At 39.0% G+C, this 17,736-nt stretch overlaps 1 protein-coding gene and 1 long non-coding RNA gene across 2 annotated transcripts; one reads left to right on the top strand and one right to left on the bottom strand.

Moving 5' to 3' along the window:
• Window positions 1-11,629: 11,629 nt before the first annotated feature.
• Window positions 11,630-15,429, bottom strand: Kr-h2 (Krueppel homolog 2). The gene is made up of 5 exons (XM_017071362.4): window positions 15,271-15,429; window positions 12,596-12,862; window positions 12,290-12,539; window positions 12,102-12,235; window positions 11,630-12,036 (listed from the first exon to the last, which is right to left on the bottom strand). The coding sequence occupies exons 2-5, from the start codon at window positions 12,814-12,816 to the stop codon at window positions 11,808-11,810; spliced, it is 834 nt and encodes a 277-aa protein (XP_016926851.1). The 5' UTR covers window positions 12,817-12,862; window positions 15,271-15,429; the 3' UTR covers window positions 11,630-11,807.
• LOC136117801 (uncharacterized) lies at window positions 14,156-16,251 on the top strand. Its single transcript, XR_010655360.2, has 2 exons — window positions 14,156-14,864; window positions 14,923-16,251. It is a non-coding gene; the product is annotated as an uncharacterized lncRNA (long non-coding RNA).
• Window positions 16,252-17,736: the final 1,485 nt, after the last annotated feature.

Raw genomic sequence — 17,736 nt, 5'->3', positions numbered from 1 at the left:
AAAAATAGAAATAAAAAGAAAGCAAAAGAGAAACTAAAACTATGGTCTTTTATACACGAGGTCGTGTTAGAGTCAGTATGGCCGTGTCGGCGATTGGTATATCTCAGTGTATAAGGAATGCTAGATTCTTGTGTCCTCTCTTGTGTCATCTTATGTCCTGCATTTTTGCAATATCATTGTTTCTCTCTGCTCGCCTTGCAAGGTACCGTTAGAAATGTTGCATGTGCCGCGCTGTAGCACGACTCACGGCTGCGTTGCAGGCTTCGTGGGTTTTGTCATGTCCTTTTTTGAGAGGAACCGTTTTAGCGAGGCGTCAGCGTTGTGGCGCAGTCGCCGTGTGTGGTTCGCAGGAACAGTATAGGCAGTTACAAGAACGAATAGTCACTCTCTGTAAATCGACGCCTGTGTTCAGACCAAAACGCACTCCGTTTAATGGAACCCGCACGTAATTCGACACATACAATAGTATTGCGCGTTTTATATTTAATTTGCATAGATCTGACCATAACTCAATTTGCTTACAAGATATTTGATATAAGCTTGGCAGATTATATAAAAAGTAGAACAATAATCTTTTTACACAAAGTTATATACACTAGAGAGCCATCATACTTATTTGAAAAATTACAATTCTCCAGATCTACAAGAACAAAGAATTTTATCTGCATCCAACACAGGTTTCTGCTTTCAAATAGACAATTTTTTATAAATACGATTAGAACGTGGAACGAGCTTCCCAACTACATAATAAAAACTAGGAGCGCAACACTATTTAAGACAAAACTTCTCTCACACCTAAAAAATAGCAGTTCTAGTCTGCTATAAGGTGTCATATCCTATCTTAACATTGCGACTTATCCCCAAAACCTTTTCCTCAGTTTTTTTTAATTTTTAATTAACTTTATTTGTCATTCTAAATGTTCAACAATTAATGTAACAATGTATGTCATTAGATTTAAGTACCAATTTTGTCCAAATTTAAATATGTTTAGCAGTTGTGACTAGCGCAGTAATTTATAAGTTTTAGAACTTGTTGCGTTAGGAAGTCTAAACAATAAACAATAATAATAATAATAGTCAAAGTATTAATATTATTGATTGTATAAATGTCACTATGGTCAACATCTGAAGGACCTGTTGGTGCAGGTGGGGTCTGCATGAATGGTCTGTGGGGTTGTCTGTCGTACTTGAGCTGTAAGCATATGTCGCAGTCCTTGATTATTGTGCTTTCATGCGCGGAAAAAAAATGTCTCTTTTGAGATGTTCAAAGGTCTCATCGATTTCTCATCGACTGCTATTAAGATGAAACGATTGGATCCAGCTCTTTTGCTCTTTTAGGTTAGACAGATCGGTTAAAAGTGATGTGCAACGACAGATGTTATATAAATTATTTCGTGTGAAATAGTTGTTAAACGCTTCTTTAAGCAAAAGACGTTGTCTGGTGCCAATATGGCATGTGTTTTGTTTGCTTTGAGAATAGTTTGAAGTATAGAAGTGATTGAGTTGAACGTGAACACGGGTTCTGAGAAGGTACTTCTTATCTTGTGGGGGAATGGTGTTATTAACTGTACTGGGGTTAAAGGCCCAATTTGGAAAATTGTTTGGATATTGAAATGGTTCAATGGTTTTTGAACAACCGTTATTCCCGGTGGATCTTCGTTTACATTTAAATTGGGTTCTGGCTTAACACCTTCCTGTGTAACACTATGTGTCCGAAGAATTTAATTTCTTTTCTAAGAAAATTGCACTACGCTGGTTGTATTTTTAAATTCGCATTAGTAAGCACTGACTTAATGTTCATAATATGGTTCTGTAACAAAGGGGATAATATTATATCGTCAAGATATACGAGGCAAATTTTTCCGACCGAAAGGCATCCTCGTGAACTCGTAATGTCCGTTTTCGACGGAAAATGCTGTTTTGTTTGCATCCCGTGGGTTCATCTCTATCTGGTGATAACCACTTGCCAAATCAATTGTTGTGAAGCATTTCGTTTTCCCTATACTATCTAATATGTCTGCTATATTAGGGATTGGGTATCTGTCTGAGATAGTTTTTCGTTCAATTTACGAAAATCTATTACCAATCGCTTCTTCTTTTAACCTGATGTGTCAGTTTTTTTGGGTATGACCCATACAGGTGCGCTCCAAGGGGAACGGCTGTTTCTAATAATATTCTGCTGAAGCGTTTTTGAAAATTTTTTTTTGAGTCTCCTCTTTATGAATAAAAGGGTATCTATATGATTTAGTGTGTATGGGGATATCATCAACCATTGGAAACGAGTGTTTGACAACATTTGAAAATGTTAATTGATTATCTTCGTTATAGAAAAGTTGTTTGAACTGTTTGCAAAGTTTAATTAAGTACGGTTTTTTCTCATTGTTCAGGTGCTCTGTTTGGATATCTAATTTTGAGTGTGTATCTGTAGATTCTGAGGTTCCCCCCGCGGACATGCAGTTTAAGTATTCGTAATCTTGTGTGGGGACCGTTTCTGCTTGTAATGGTTCCTGTAAGTATAATGTTTGGTCTTAATCTGACATGTTGCATACTTCAAAGTGTGCAAAGCCTGCAACTGCGGTATATAATCCACCCGTGATTGATAAGTCATTACTTAATGTTGTGGTCTTGAATAAGAAGTCCCATTCCATTAAATTCATAGGTAGTGACAATCGGACCTTAGTGTTTAGTGGTACGGTATGAATCGTGTCTACCGGATTTGTGCTTGTTAAGATTGGCAAGGAAAACTTTGTAATTTTTAGGATAGAATCTGCTATGATTATTTTTGCTTCTAGGCTACTTAAGAACTCCATATTTGGGTTTTTCTGTTGTGTCAAATTGTTCGAAAATAATTAAGTCTGTATATTCCTGAATTTGAAACGTGTTAAGAACGGTATGAATGTTAATATGTGTGTTTAGTTTTTGAATATGGTCTTTTGTGATCAGTGCCGGTTTTATAAAAGAGTACGTGGACCCGGTGTCTATGAGAAATTTATGCGGGCTTATTGTGATGGATTTTGATGATAAGAGAACATAAGGTAAGGATTTCCAATGGGATTTTTTATTTAAGAAGCCGACTAGTAGTCCGATGCTCTTTGTAAAAAATGTTGATGATCATTCGAGTTCTCACGGCGAAGATTATTTTGTGAATCGTTAGAATTCTCGTGGTAACGATTATTCCGTTGACCGCTAGAGTTCTGGTAATAAAAACGTTGTTCTATTTGTGCCATTTCGTAAGCTTTTCCTATACATTCCGGATTTTGGAATCTGATAATTGTTTTACGTGGGCCATTTAATCCGACAATAAATGCATTGAGGCAGGTGTCGGAGTATAGAGCGTGTTTTTCAGGAGGTTTTGGACAACGCGGTCTGAATTATTAGTAAATGACACAAGTTGGCCTCCAAACTTAGCTTTTGCAAAGAAAAGTTTATTAATGGAAAGTCCACTTGGTAAATTTTGAATTTCGCGAATCAGAATAGCTTCTGTCTTTTTGTTAGTATAGAGACGTTAGAGATTTGCTTTGATTTCATCCTATATAAGTGGTGTACCGCAAAGGTCCAATGCTTCGTGTGCCTTGCCCTTTACTCTATTACGAATAGCCCTGACGATCATCTCCCCATTCGGCGTCTGATATGTGGACCGAATGAGCATAAGTAACTCCTCGACACTGGTAATGAAGGTTTCCAGATTGACGGAGGGACCCTCGTAAGTTGGCAAATGTATCTACACTATTCATGTTGGTTGAAGGGTTGAAATTTCTGTTCTATTTGACTGTGCTGTTCTTCTTCGCCTATGTCCGTCAAGCTACCTCCACTTCTCAAACCTAGTCGGCTTCTAAGTTTATTAGCTGTGCTGACTTTCTTTAACATTAGTTATTTATTCCTCGATTATTGTGATGTTGGTAGTGTATCTATAGTATAAATGTGTGAGTATAATACGTAATTGTAAATATAATATATAATATATATGTGTTATTTTTGTGAGACTAGTTTTTAAATATTAAGTGCTGTGTGTTGTTCCGGTGGTATTCTTTCTCGTGTTGTGCTTAGTGTTGACTGTACTGTGTATGTATAAATGAAATTAGTGAGTTGTTTTAACTTGGTAAAATTCATTATCTTAGGCCAGTGAACATATGGCGACTACAATAAAGAGGAGAATATCTTTGGTAAAATAGAATGTGACGTAATTTCTTGAATTCTACTGTGGCATAGTGTACAGTTGGATTATTTTTGTTCTCTTTTTTTTATTTTGAGCTAGTGTCGACATTTTTTTATTTTTTTTTTACTATTACAATACGATAAGCAAAATAAATGTACATTGTATTTTAGTTTTTCAACTCGTTCAGGGCTGTGCCTTATCAGCGTTTGACGTGCACATACTCGGCCACAATCCGAGTGAAACCCTTGAATTTATATGTGTCGTTTTTTCTAACGCGATCCTGGTGCCTTATCAGATGTGCACATATTCTTTTATTCAAAATTTTGAGAGAATATTTTGATTACGTGATCCCGGTACCCTATCAGCGTTTGATGTGCACATATTCGGTCACGAATCTTTATAATTATGCATTATTTTATTTAAAAATTAGAGTGAATATTTCGATTCCGTGGTCCCGGTGCCTTATCAGCGTTTGATGTGCACATACTCGGTCACGAATCTTTATAATTATTGCACTCGTTTATAATTATTTGTTATTTCCTTCAATAATGTGATCCCGGTGCTTGATCAGCGTTTGATATGCACATATTCGGTCACAACTCGAATAAACACTTGCTCTTGTACACTTGCACGAATTTTGGTTTTCACTTTACTTCTTTCTCTCTTTTTTACACTTCACTTACCTCTCTTACAGGTGTAGTACGATAAGGAGTTTGAGCGTTATGATCTCTTGGTTCGGGTCCGGCTGCGCCAATTACAGTATCTATGTGTTCAGTGAGAATTCAAAGAGGGTTTTTATATTTCAATAAAAACACAACTTCGTTGGTTGACAAAAAGAATTATAATGGTCGTTTATTCGTTTGTAAACTGAAAGCTAACTTATGGAATGAAGTGGAATAAATGAGAATAAAATGGAATGGGGAAAAGGAATCTGCATAGTTGGCGGAATCCGCGTAGTTGCTAAGGCTGCTGAGTCGACTGGCTCCGGTTACTTCCGCCGGTTTCCTAGCTCAGCGCATATGCACAACATGTATGGGCCAATGACCATTCGTCTCTGTCGCCGCGGTGTGGGGGGCGGCGGTGTGCCTGCAACAATGTGTGCGGTAATTCCCGTTTACCAGGATCGAATTTCGCCAACAATATTGAAGTAGTTTTCACTTCCGGTACCGGCCCACGTATTGTGTTTATTTGTTTCACTAGTTCCAACAACGCCCGATTTTGGTCCTCCAATGCAGTCATAACACTTGTACTGTCTTGTGGCAGGGCCGATTCTACTTCTGATATCGGAAAATGGACATTTTCGGAATTATCCATTTTAATTAGCGAAGCAAGTCCCGATTTCAGCAAGAGTTCAAATCGAAGTGTCGCGCTGCTCAACGACAATGCCTCTCCTTCCCCGAGCTCATCTTTCCTATCGCTCTTGCCGTTTTTCTCTCTTTGGTCCCTTTAACTGAGTAACGGGTATCTGATAGTAAAGGCACTCGACTATAGCCTTCTTCCGTGTTATATTTTAAATTTAAAGCTAACAAATTTTAAATTTGAATATTTTTAATAAAACGAAATATAAAACAAGAAAGTTCTCTATAGTCGAGTGTGTCGACTATCAGAACCCGTTACTAAGCTTTTAAATTGAGAATTCATATAAATTAATCTCAAATGTTAATTCCCATTACACAAATCTACCACCAAGATTTTTTACATACATAATCATCTAAATTGTTATATGTTGTGTGCCCTAAAACTATAAACCTTATTTTTTTTTTATATTTTATCTAGATATTTTCAGTTTTACGAAATGAAATTTCGATGCCTCATTTATATGCCTCGGGACTCTAATGAGTTCAAAAGATCGTAGTAATATTAAATCATTTGAAAACTATTTTTTTTAGGTTTTCCGATTGTGGAGGTAGTTTTAGTCGGATGTGAAATTAGAATGGCAATAAGTCTTACGCGAAGACCTCGGAACTCTGATCAGTTTTAGTTTAAGAAAAAGTCATTAATAACTATTATTTTTAATTTTTTGTTATCAAAAGTAATGATTATGGTCTAAGTTTTTTTATATTTCTCTTAGGTACAGGTTATCATTAAAAAAATTTTGAAATGAAATTTAATCATTATCAATTAATTTATATTTTATAACTAATGATTACATTCCCTAGTTCGAATAGCTACGCACATTTTTTCAAAGCCTACTACTTGAAATCATACTCAATTAGTTCCGATACTCTGACTTTTTAAGATTTCCTTTGCTATTAATAAATCGGGTAAAGATGCCTCTTGGTGCACCGTAGTCATCACATTAGTTTTTTTGTGATTAGTGGTGAACCAAATACATTAAATCAAACTACTCATAGTTGTTTTAAGGAATTTTGAAAATTTAAATGCGAATCTAATGAAAGGGAACTAACACTTTAAAAATTGGGTACTTACTCTCGAGCAAATCTTTAATCAAACTAGAAAAGCCCAGATTAAGGGTCGAAAACTAAGATTACAGATAGGTTATATACGTGTCAAAAATAGGGCAGTACGGTTGGCAACGTCAAAGGAGCAAGACGTGTGCCGCACGCTAACAAGCTAACAAGATTTCTTTATAATTTGTGTTCGTTATATGTTTCATTAAATTTTTTGTCAATAAATACTTTATAACCATCCTGAACGAGCGCAGAGGTATTTTTGACAATTCAGAAGTGGGATACGAGCTCCAAACAGCAATAAAATGATATAAAAAGTTGCATTTTATTCACGAAGAACGGAGAATGAAGGATTGCAAAATTTGACAAAAAGGCAACGCCACAATGGGCTAGGCAACACGGTCAAAAGTAAGGCGGTAAAACGGCAGAACGGCAATACGGCCACTTTTTAAGAAGCATCTAGAGGAAAAAAGCGGTGAAAAAGCACCAGGTGTGAGAAAAAAAACTTGAGAAGGAACCACGGACCACGAGGTTAACTAAAAATGTTAGTTAAACTAGGTCAACTAAGGGTTGCCGATCTGGATATTATTCTACGCACGAACAGTATTCCAGTAGTCGGAAACAAACAGGCTAAAATCGACGAACTCACACATATCTTGGGATGTGATGAAATCAAACGCGATGACTACGATTTCGATTCAAATACCGTACAATCTCAAATTGACGAGCTGAAGCAATTGATGATTAGCTTATCCCAAACGGTTCCCAAAATGCGACTTCGGGGAAAGCTAACGTAGGGAGCGCCGCAGGTCCACCGGCTGCTTTGGCATACCACCACCAGGCCAAGAACAACCTCATCAAAGGATCGGAGAAAGCCCCGAACGCACTGCTTACACCAACACCATCATCAAGGATGCGATCGGTGTGTTATCCGAGTATGATTCAGTTAGGGGCAACATCACTTCACAACAGTTTATAAGCAAAACCTAGCAGTTGCAACGCGTTTATGAATGGAATGATGGGACAGTATTGTTTGCCATATAGCATAAAGTGAGAGGTGTCGCTAAGGAATGGTTAGATGCACAGACTGTATTCCAATCTTGGGAACAGTTTAAGACCCCCATTTTACAAGATTTTCCAAGCGTGGTAAACACAGCTGATGTTCACAGGGAACTGCTCTTATATTATTAACGGATTGCACCAAAGCGACTGCACGAAGGCTTTGTTAGCTATGAATCTTCAGACGTGTTCAGAACTGTTTAGGTCTCTGGACAAAATGAAAACAGTGCAAACACTGCAGCAACAAAGAGCTTCTTCTCAGTATGTTTACACGAAAGGCCAGATGTAACAGGTGGTGAGGCTAAACCCAAAGGACCAAAATGTTTTAATTGTAACCAAATGGGTCACATAGCTGCCAAGTATCCAGATCCGTAGAAGAAGCCACGCTGTTCAATCTGTTCAAAGGTTGGGCATGAAGCTAAGTATTGCAGGGTAAAGGTATCATCAGTCGCTCAAGTAGACGCAGCAAATACCAAAGAGTACCCACCCATAATGAAGACTATTGAGCTTGGAGGAAAAGAGTTTTTAGCATTCGTCGATACTGGCAGCGATCATTCACTTATTAGAGAGTCGGCTGTTCCAAGCCGATCAATTCGACAGAAATCGGTAAAACGTCTACAAGGATTTGGTGGATCAATAGTGGAGACTAAGGAATGTATACTTACCTCGGTGAAAACAGAACGCAGCGAAATTTATATACGCATTCACATTGTACCAGATGACATTCTTCCTTACGACGTTCTCATGGGCAGAGACTTACTCTGCAGTAAGGTCTACGAACAGATTGGAAATTCAGACTCGATAATGCAAGCAGAGGAATCAGCAATCAACTTTAATATAAGCGCTGACGTCAGTAGCTCCAAGCGCAATGAGGTGAGGTATGTTGCATAGATATACAGGTTGCTTTGCCGAAGACCTTTCCCATATTGACAGATGCAATACCACTGTAATGGACATCGAGGTGACAACGGCAACACCGATACTGGGTAGTCGATACCAAGTTGCATTTTCTAAAAGGGATGCACTCCGATCTCAGTTAGATCTCCTACTTAAGCACAACATCATCAGTAAGAGCACCTCACCATATGCATCATCGGCGATATTAGTTCCCAAAGCAAACGGAGAAAGTCGACTGTGCATCGACTATAGAGCTCTCAACGCAGTCACTGTAAAAAAACGATATCCAATGCCAATTGTAGAAGAACAATTAGCCAAGCTGTCTGGAAACTCGTACTTTACAACTCTGGATATGACTTCGGGATATTACCAGATTCCAATGGGCCAGGAAAGCAAGAAATTTACTGCATTTCTGACTCCTGATGGACTCTACGAGTTCAACGTAATGCCATTTGGCTTGCTAAATGCATCAATGGTATTTCAGGTCATCATGGATTTGCTACGACAGCTAGAACACCAACGCAACATAATAAGTTATGTTATTATACCATCGAAAAAAGTTGACGAAGGACTTGTCATTCTAAACGAGTTTCTACAGGCAATCCGTTCAGCTGGTCTAACTTTACGGCCATCCAAATGTTCCTTCCTGCAGAGTAAGGTCAAGTTTTTAGGACACCTAATAACGGCAAACGGAATTCAGCCAGGAATCGAGAAAACCATATGCATCAGCAATTATGGAACGCCGCAAAACGATGCTGATGTACGCAGATTTCTCGGCATTACTGGATTCTTCCGCAAGTTCGTCAAGGAATATAGCATAATGGCAGCTCCTTTGAGTAAGCTTCTGAAGAAAAGTCAAGAGTTCCTGTGGGAAGAAGAACAAGAAACAGCATTCCGAAACTTAAAGGAAGCTATCGCATCGCAGCCCGTATTGACTCTTTATGATCCAGCTCGGCGCCACGAAGTACACACGGATGCAAGCAGCAAAAGGTATTGCAAGCGTTTTACTGCAAGAAGAAGACGAAGGACTCAGGCCTGTATTTTATGACCGCAGGCTTTGCTCAGATGCTGAGAGCCGCTACTCAAGCTATGCGCTAGAAGTGTTAGCTATTACCGAGTCCTTGGAAAGATTCCGCATTAATCTCATTGGATCCGAGATTGTAGTGGTGACCGATTGCAACGCTGTAGCAACGCTCAAGGAATCCACTGCTCTACAACCTCCAATCGCACGCTGGTGGCTACGTCTACAAGAGTTCGACTTTAAATGCAAACATCGACCTGGAGAGCAAATGACTCATGTAGACGGAATGAGTAGGAATCCAGTACATCCACCGGAGGACAAAATAATAACCGTAGCAGACGACGTCTTAAAGATAGTTCCCATCGACGAAGACTGGATTTACACAATGCAGATGCAGGAGGTTTTTGCCAACAAGGACGCCAGTAACCAGTGGAGTCAATTTAAAACAGACTATGTCATCTGTAACAGTCGATTGTATCGGAAAACTGATGATTGCAACAAATTGGGCGTACCTCAAGCAATCAGATGGCGCGTTACAAAGTGCAACCATGATGAAGCAGGACATTTTGGAACCGAAAAGACTTTGGAAAGACTAAAGAAATATTTTGGGTTTCCAAGGACGCGTGGATATATCAAGTCCTACATTGCTTCTTGCCCTGAATGCTGTGTGAATAAGGTAAAAGGCGGAAAATCTGAGGGTGAACTTTACTTGCAGGAAGTAGTACCCATACCGTTCCGAACAATTAACATTGATCACTTTGGGCCGTTCATAAGAAGTAAAACCGGAAACTGTCACATACTGGTAGTTGTGTGTGCTTTTACTAAATACAGCTTTCTAATACCAACACGTAATACAAAAACGACACCAGTTATCAAAGCCCTGAAACAAATTTTTTGCGTTTTTGGGCAACCTGTACGCCTAATTTCGGATAGAGGCACATCGTTTACATCAAAGGAGTTCGAACATTTTATTAATGAAAATGGAATTCAGCACATCAAAACGGCCGTTCGCACACCTCGCGCTAATGGACAGGCTGAACGTATAAATGAAACGTTACTAAGTGCATTGAAAACTAACACAGCTAACGATAAGGATTGGGATCAAAACCTTGGTACAAACATCAATTCCACCACAAAGTTTACTCCAAACGATCTGGTATTTAACTTCAATGTTAGAGATGTTTCCAAAAATCGGTCAGTTCAAGCTTAAACTCAGGAATCTGAACCAGAAGTCAATGTTGAAGTTAATCGCCAGCAAGCAGAAAAAAACATTAAAGCACAGCAGCAATATTGGAAGATACGCTATGATGCCAGGCATACTTCCCCAAAGAAATTCGGTGTAGACGATCTGGTTATGATCGATTTTGTTCCAGCTGCGACAGGAGATAGACATAAATTGGATCCAGCTTTTAAAGGACCTTATATTGTTACACAGGTTCTGCGTAACGACCGATACGTAATTGAGGACCTCCCAGATCGTTCAGTTTCTCAACGACGATACAACAAAGTAGTATCCATTGATCACATGAAGCCTTGGTGTGCTTTAATCCCAGATCTGGATACCAATGATGAAAACTATGACTACGCAACAGAAGACTAATCATCGTCAGGAAACGCCGAGATGTCAAAAATAGGGCAGTACGGTTGGCAACGTCAAAGGAGCAAGACGTGTGCCGCACGCTCACAAGCTAACAAGATTTCTTTATAACTTGTGTTCTTTATATATTTCATTAAATTCCTTGTCAATAAATACTTTATAACCATCCTGAACGAGCGTAGAGGTTTTTTTGACATACTTTAATGCAAATTTTTGTCGAGCTCCTGCGCTTAGCTCCCATACTCCTTAACCTTTTAATAATGTTCACTTTGTTGTCCAGTGTTACGATTTTTCGGCACATTTTTTAGAGTAATACGATATGACGACTTACAGTCGTCAAAAATAAACGTTTTTCATCTTTGTCCAGCTTCTGCGATGGCGTTACTTGTCCAATCATATTAATCTGTAAGGCTAATATTTTGAAGTTAAAAAAAAATGTAAAAAGAAAACTGTGCCACACTAACAGAATTTTCCATAAGACGAGTGTGGGCGTTTCATGGATTTTATTTTGTAAATTGGTGTTTTACGAGCTTGCAAACGGTGCAACGAATTTGGACTAACAAATAATACGGATGAACCCCACTCTCCTGAGTTAACGTCTATATAAGTGGATTGGTTTTTAAGTAAGCTTTTCGGATTAGTTGTTATAAGCTAAAAACCCGTCTTTTATTGTTGGGCAGGGGCCGGCTGTGGCTGTGGCGGCGCTAGGCGGTTGACCACCCCGATGCCTCCGCGAATGATCTTGCCCACAGCGGGCGGCGATCGGGCAGCCAGCGCCTCGAAGATTATACGAAGCTCGGCAAAAGCAGTGCGAGGATAGGGATTACGGCGCGAGCTGTAGCGCATTACCAGATAGTGATAGTAAATAATGGGGGTCATCAATCCTGCGTGGCTCCTAAAGTTCCACGAAAAAATTGGCATTAAAGAATGTTCTAAATGGAAAAAATATGGAAAACTTACATGAAGGTCAGCACAATTGCATAGGGCATGATGAAGATCTCGCAGAAAGCGGTGGCTTTCAGAATATTGGCGGCTTGAAATTCGACAATGGATATGATAAAACGAGCACCCCACCACGAGTTGTGACCAATCAGCTGCAAGTAAATTTATTTGAATTGAGTGTAAGTTTTTTAGTATAATATGCTTACATCGAGCAGCTTGAGGGAGTAGCTGGAGGCATGCAGAATCGAATAGAGCAGCACAGGGATCAGAACTAGCAACGATTGGCGGATGTTGAAGAAAATTAGGGAGTACATCATATAGTGACACGAGTCCTCCCCAAACAATCGGGTAAGGAATTCCCGGCTGAAGGAGAACGCGGGCACTCTCTGATGCAAACGCAGGGCAGAGATAGCCGCATTGGCCAGCAGGACCTTGCTAAATGCGCTCTGTTGAGAACTGTTGTGGTATGAGTCGAAAATAAAAGAGTGCAATGTGTAAAGCCTTGTACTCACTTGAAGATGGGCAAAACATAGCTGACTGTGAAGAAGATGACCAGCAGCCGCAGGGCCCACAGCGCCGAATCGATGCGGTTTGTCTGAAAGTGCTGTAAGAGCTTAGTCTGCACATTTTGTGATTGAGATTGCTGCGGTTGCTCCTGCTGTGTTGGGGGTTCTTCAGAGCTGTTGATCACGCCGCTATCAAACCGCTGAGGTTGGTCGGTGGGTGTCGTCATAATGGAGTCGCTAGCACAGATGCTTGATTACTTTTCGGTTTTCAGTCTGCAAGGCAATTATGAAAAGGCAAAAATGTACATAAAATCGTTTTGAGGCTACTTAAAGCCTTATCGGTTGGAATTTGGCAGATATCAGGGCGCAGGCAATGATACGGCAGCCCCAGCTAAATAACCGTGATTTTATCTGTGTGTGTATGTTTAAAGAGTAACCCGATCGATCTACGCTCCTCTAATGCAGAATTGGACTCCTGTGGCTCTGCTTCTTAATGCCTCTGCGGAACGCGCTTCAGGTTTTAAGCCCGTCAATTGGAAAGTAGCTTGCAAACACACTTAAAACGAAAACAGGTGTGCCCAGATGGTGTTTCACCGATCACTTGAGCCAAGATGATTTAGGAATAATTGAACGCTTTGCGTAAAGCAACAGAAAATGAAAATAAAGTAGATTTTGCTATTAAACTATTATGTATGCACCTGTATAGTTCGGCAATATTATATCAAAACAAGAAAGGAAGTTAACTTCGGCAAGCCGAAGTTTGTACACCCTTGGAGTTATAATTATTAAATTTGATTCGAAATTCTAAAAACACAAAAAATGATATTCCCAATATCAAAAACACCGAAGCTATATTTTTCTTCATATTATTTTGCCACCAATTTTCAGATCGTTCCTATCGCAGCTATATGATATAGTCTTCCGATTTTGATAAAATTAAATTCAAAATTCAGAACTAATAAAAATTCGTTATTTCCAAGCGTAGAAGGTTATATGTTAAAAAACACCAGATATATTTTTTAAAAATTGTTTCTTCTGATTATTCCAGTAGGAGCTATAAGTTATAGTTGTCCGATCCGGCTGGTTCCGACTTATATACTGCAAAAGAAAGCAGACTTTTGGGAAAGTTTCAGCCCGATAGCTTTAAAACTAAGAGACTAGTTTGCGTAGAACCGGACGGACAGACGGACATGGCCAGATCGACTCGTCTAGTGATGCTGATCAAGAATATATATACTTTATGGGATCGGAAACGTCTCCTTCACTGCGTTGCAAACTTCTGACTGAAATCATTATACCCTTTGCAAGGGTATAAAAATAAGCTTAACAAAAGTAGAGCATCGCCATATCCTTGCTTCAGTTGAATGGACATAGTTTTTCTCAAAACAATCATATATAGATGGTGTAATATCGTAATTAATATAAGAAATCATTGAGAGCATTCTATACGTTTGACAAAGAATGTACTCCAATGTCGATCAGCTGATTTTTCTTCATAAATTCCCTATGTGTACATGAATCTGTTTAAAGTAACAACAGCGATTTTAAGTGGCTGTGTGCCGAGGCTATTACCCCAGTTTATAGCCGTTTTAGCCTAGTACTCAGATCGGCTAAGAGTATCACTTATTCTTTGTAGTGTGACCGAAGTTGTCAAAGAAAGTTGGGTTTGTTGCCAAACGGAAAACAAATCAATTGGAGAAATTTGAAAAGGAGGAGTCTGCTGGTACACAAAGAAATTTAAATAAAAATAAATGGAATGTTCATCTTTAAACCTTCAATAGACAAAAGTTCTGATATAAAATTTGGGACAAAAAAACTTGAACATTCGACTAAATAAATACTCTTTTTAAATTGTTTTCATTCACTCTAACACTTCACCGCTCTTTCTCTCAAATTAATATTCCTAGTCCTGCAAACCCTTTGGTTTTTGGGATACCTTTCGATTGGTGAATCACTCGCTATGATCGGATCATCGTTGCAGATTTTCAATTATTCGTGTGTATGTATATATAGTAGTCGACTTCACACACTCTCCTGGTGCGCTTCGTCACTGCGAGGACTGCCGCCCACAGTGGTCTTTGGGCAGAGGTTTATGATGCTTAGCACACTAAAAGCAAAGATCGAAACCAGAGCAACGATCAACACAACGCACAATGGGCATGCTATTACAAAATACAGGTACATAGGTTGATGGGAAAGTTGGCATTGCGATTACGCAAAAACCACGGATGGTCGAAACTCCATCTGATAAAAAGGTGGACAAGTGACACCACATGTAAGGTCAATCGGGCAGACATATGTACAATGTTCAGAAGGTACCTCTTGTATTACAGGCTGATCTGACATATGTATGTACATACATATGTAAATATACAAAACGAAATCGCAGTGGCACGGCGTTCAAATTGCAGGGCCCTTCATTGCCTGACTGTGGCAATTGAACTTGTTCTGCGGAATTGGAAAAAATGGAGCGGGTTAAAACAAAAGACCTGCATAATTTAGCATTACACTGCCACGCTAGCACATTTTATCTAATTCGGGACGACGTCAGGCGAAAAAAGGTGGGTCAGGTTTCTTTTCGGCCCTTAGTCACAAGGCTTTTGCTCTCGAAATGCTCAACAATAGAGTCCGTCACCGAGGGCGCGATTTTTTTCTTAATTTTTCAAGCGCGTTCCACTTACATATCAAAGGCAGCGCCTTTTCATCCTTTTATGATGTTTCAAAATTTAACAAAAGTATTTCACGCAAATTAATACGCATTGGTCGTGGCTGATTGAACCGAACAGCGTGACCGTGGCGAACAATACGAAAAACACCATTTATCCGTCTAAAATATACTATTTCATATATCAAAATATATCACTAACATACCATAAAAAATGCCACTAAAAACTTTTGAATATTTGAACTAGGTATACAAATATATAAAATATATTATTAATTTTTTTAAATTTCATTTTACATTGCAAAATTAATATTTGGATTCAATTTCTTAATATTACGAAAGTCCTTACAAATAATTTGAGCATCATCTACATTCTTACTTGTAAGCCCAGTACTCACATCGACGAAAACCGCGAGCTAACCATAGGAGTGAGCGAGAACCAAATACGCGACTAACGCTTTTCGTCGGGTCTGGTTTTTAGCGCGGTACTCCGATGGGCTAAGGAAATACCAGAAAAAATACCAGGTTTAGCGAGTAAATTTCGATGAACGCCGTTAGCCGCGGCCCACAGAACAAGAAATGTAATCTGTGGCGGTGTTCGTGCAAAATCGACTGCAGGAGGTCAGTGCAGATGAAATAGGACGCCTAATCCAAGCTGTTGCACTTTATTATGGGATTTCACCGACAGGAAGCAATACCACAACAGGGGCAAATCCAAAGATAAGTTGAAGTGCTGGAGGAGATACACTAGAGAATCCCAGTGGGAAGAAACAGAAGCCGTAGCCAGCCAGCTGTCTGGAAGCTGGGCGACTTCCTGCAGCATCAGCGGATCAACCCCGTTCCCAATCCGGCTCCCACTTCCTCAATGTTTGACATGCGTATTGGGACTCGGAGCTTGACTGCGGTGGCGCGGGAAAGATGGCGAAGCATCCGTGGGACGAGAAGGAAGCTTTAAACTACAAATTTACATAAATAAAAACATTCGTTGAGCATTCCATTTATTATTATTTTAATTTCTTTGTGTACCAGCAGACTCCTCCTTTTTTAATTTCTCCAACTGAATTGTTTTCGTTTGTCAACAAACCCAGCATACTCGTATACTTTATGGGACCGGTAACGCCTCCTTCTATCTGCGACAAAGACGGAGACTTTTTTAAGAAATCATTCTGGTCGCTTACTTTGAACTATTTATTTGAAATAGTTTAAGGCCTAATACTAAGATTGACGAAATCCTTCCGTCAACTATTCTAGAGATCTAGACGCAAATTGTTGAAAATTAAACAGCAATAGAGGGAATGATTATGATGATAGGTTTCTGTCGAATTTCCCACAAGCTGTGATTATTTTTTCACTTTTTCGAAACTGAAATGATTATATATTTTATTTTAAGTTACAGTCTTAAATTATTATCTTTCTTGTTTGTTTTTAAACTAAATAGCGATTACTTGTATACTAAAATGTTACAGAGCTGCCTTGGCCTTTTAATGAAATAAGGTTGAGGTCGAGGTTGTTGAATTGCTTAAACTCCTGATATGAAATTTGAGTTTGTATGGATCTGCTGATCAACAGTATGGTTAAACCCCTAACTGTCTAAAGAGTGGTCAAATTTTTCACCTCTAGTTCTAGTACCAATCATAATAGTTTGTAGTTCTAACATTTTGTCTATTTCCTGTTTAATTAGGTTTATCTCTTCTTCGGAAACAATGAAAGTTGGTACAATTTTTAATTTAGCATGAAGATTGCTCTCTTATATAATGCCTAAGTAATTCGATATTCATACTAATTCTGGGTATATATTGTAGGGTATGTAATAGTTGGTGTTCTGAATTCATAGATTTGAAAATTTTATTTTTATAATTGCTTATAAAGAGTTTAATTATTTGCTGCTAGCCGTAATGCCAAAATAATTATTACCCGTTTGTTCGCATTCAATGTTAATTCTTGCTGGTTATCCACTATCATTTTAAGACTTTGGGATAGTACAATCTGGCTTGCCCCAATTTGATTTTAAGTAAGGGGTGTCCCAACTTTTGAACATGCGGTTCTTGTGCTGTGGTGAAGGTAAGTCTTGAATGGCATTGGGGACTTGTTTCTGATTTCCATCAGAAGCTGGCAACGCATTGAAGAAAACGTTTCCGACTTTATAAAGTATATATATTCTTGATCAGCATCACTAGACGAATCTACCTAGCCATGCCCGTCTGTCTGTCCGTTTCTACGCAAACTAGTCTCTCAGTTTTCTAGCTATCGGCATTAAACTTTTTCAAAAGACTTATTCCTATGGCAGGTGGTATATAAGACGGAACGAGCCGGATCGAAGCTCTCATAGGAATTGTTGGGGCGGGGGTGGCTTGATCGCTGAAATTGTAGGAAATCCCATAAATAATTGTGCGAGCGAACGAGATGTAGACATTTGGAGAAAGCTTCCGCTCGACACTGGCTAAGTTAGCTTCCTATCTTGTTAATTTTGGATTTGTGTTAC

The sequence above is a fragment of the Drosophila suzukii genome, unplaced genomic scaffold, assembly GCF_043229965.1.
Source record: "Drosophila suzukii unplaced genomic scaffold, CBGP_Dsuzu_IsoJpt1.0 scf_24, whole genome shotgun sequence".
Classification (NCBI taxonomy): domain Eukaryota; kingdom Metazoa; phylum Arthropoda; class Insecta; order Diptera; family Drosophilidae; genus Drosophila; species Drosophila suzukii.
Note: the sequence above shows the minus strand (reverse complement) of the source record. Positions and strands in the feature narration are given on the sequence as shown.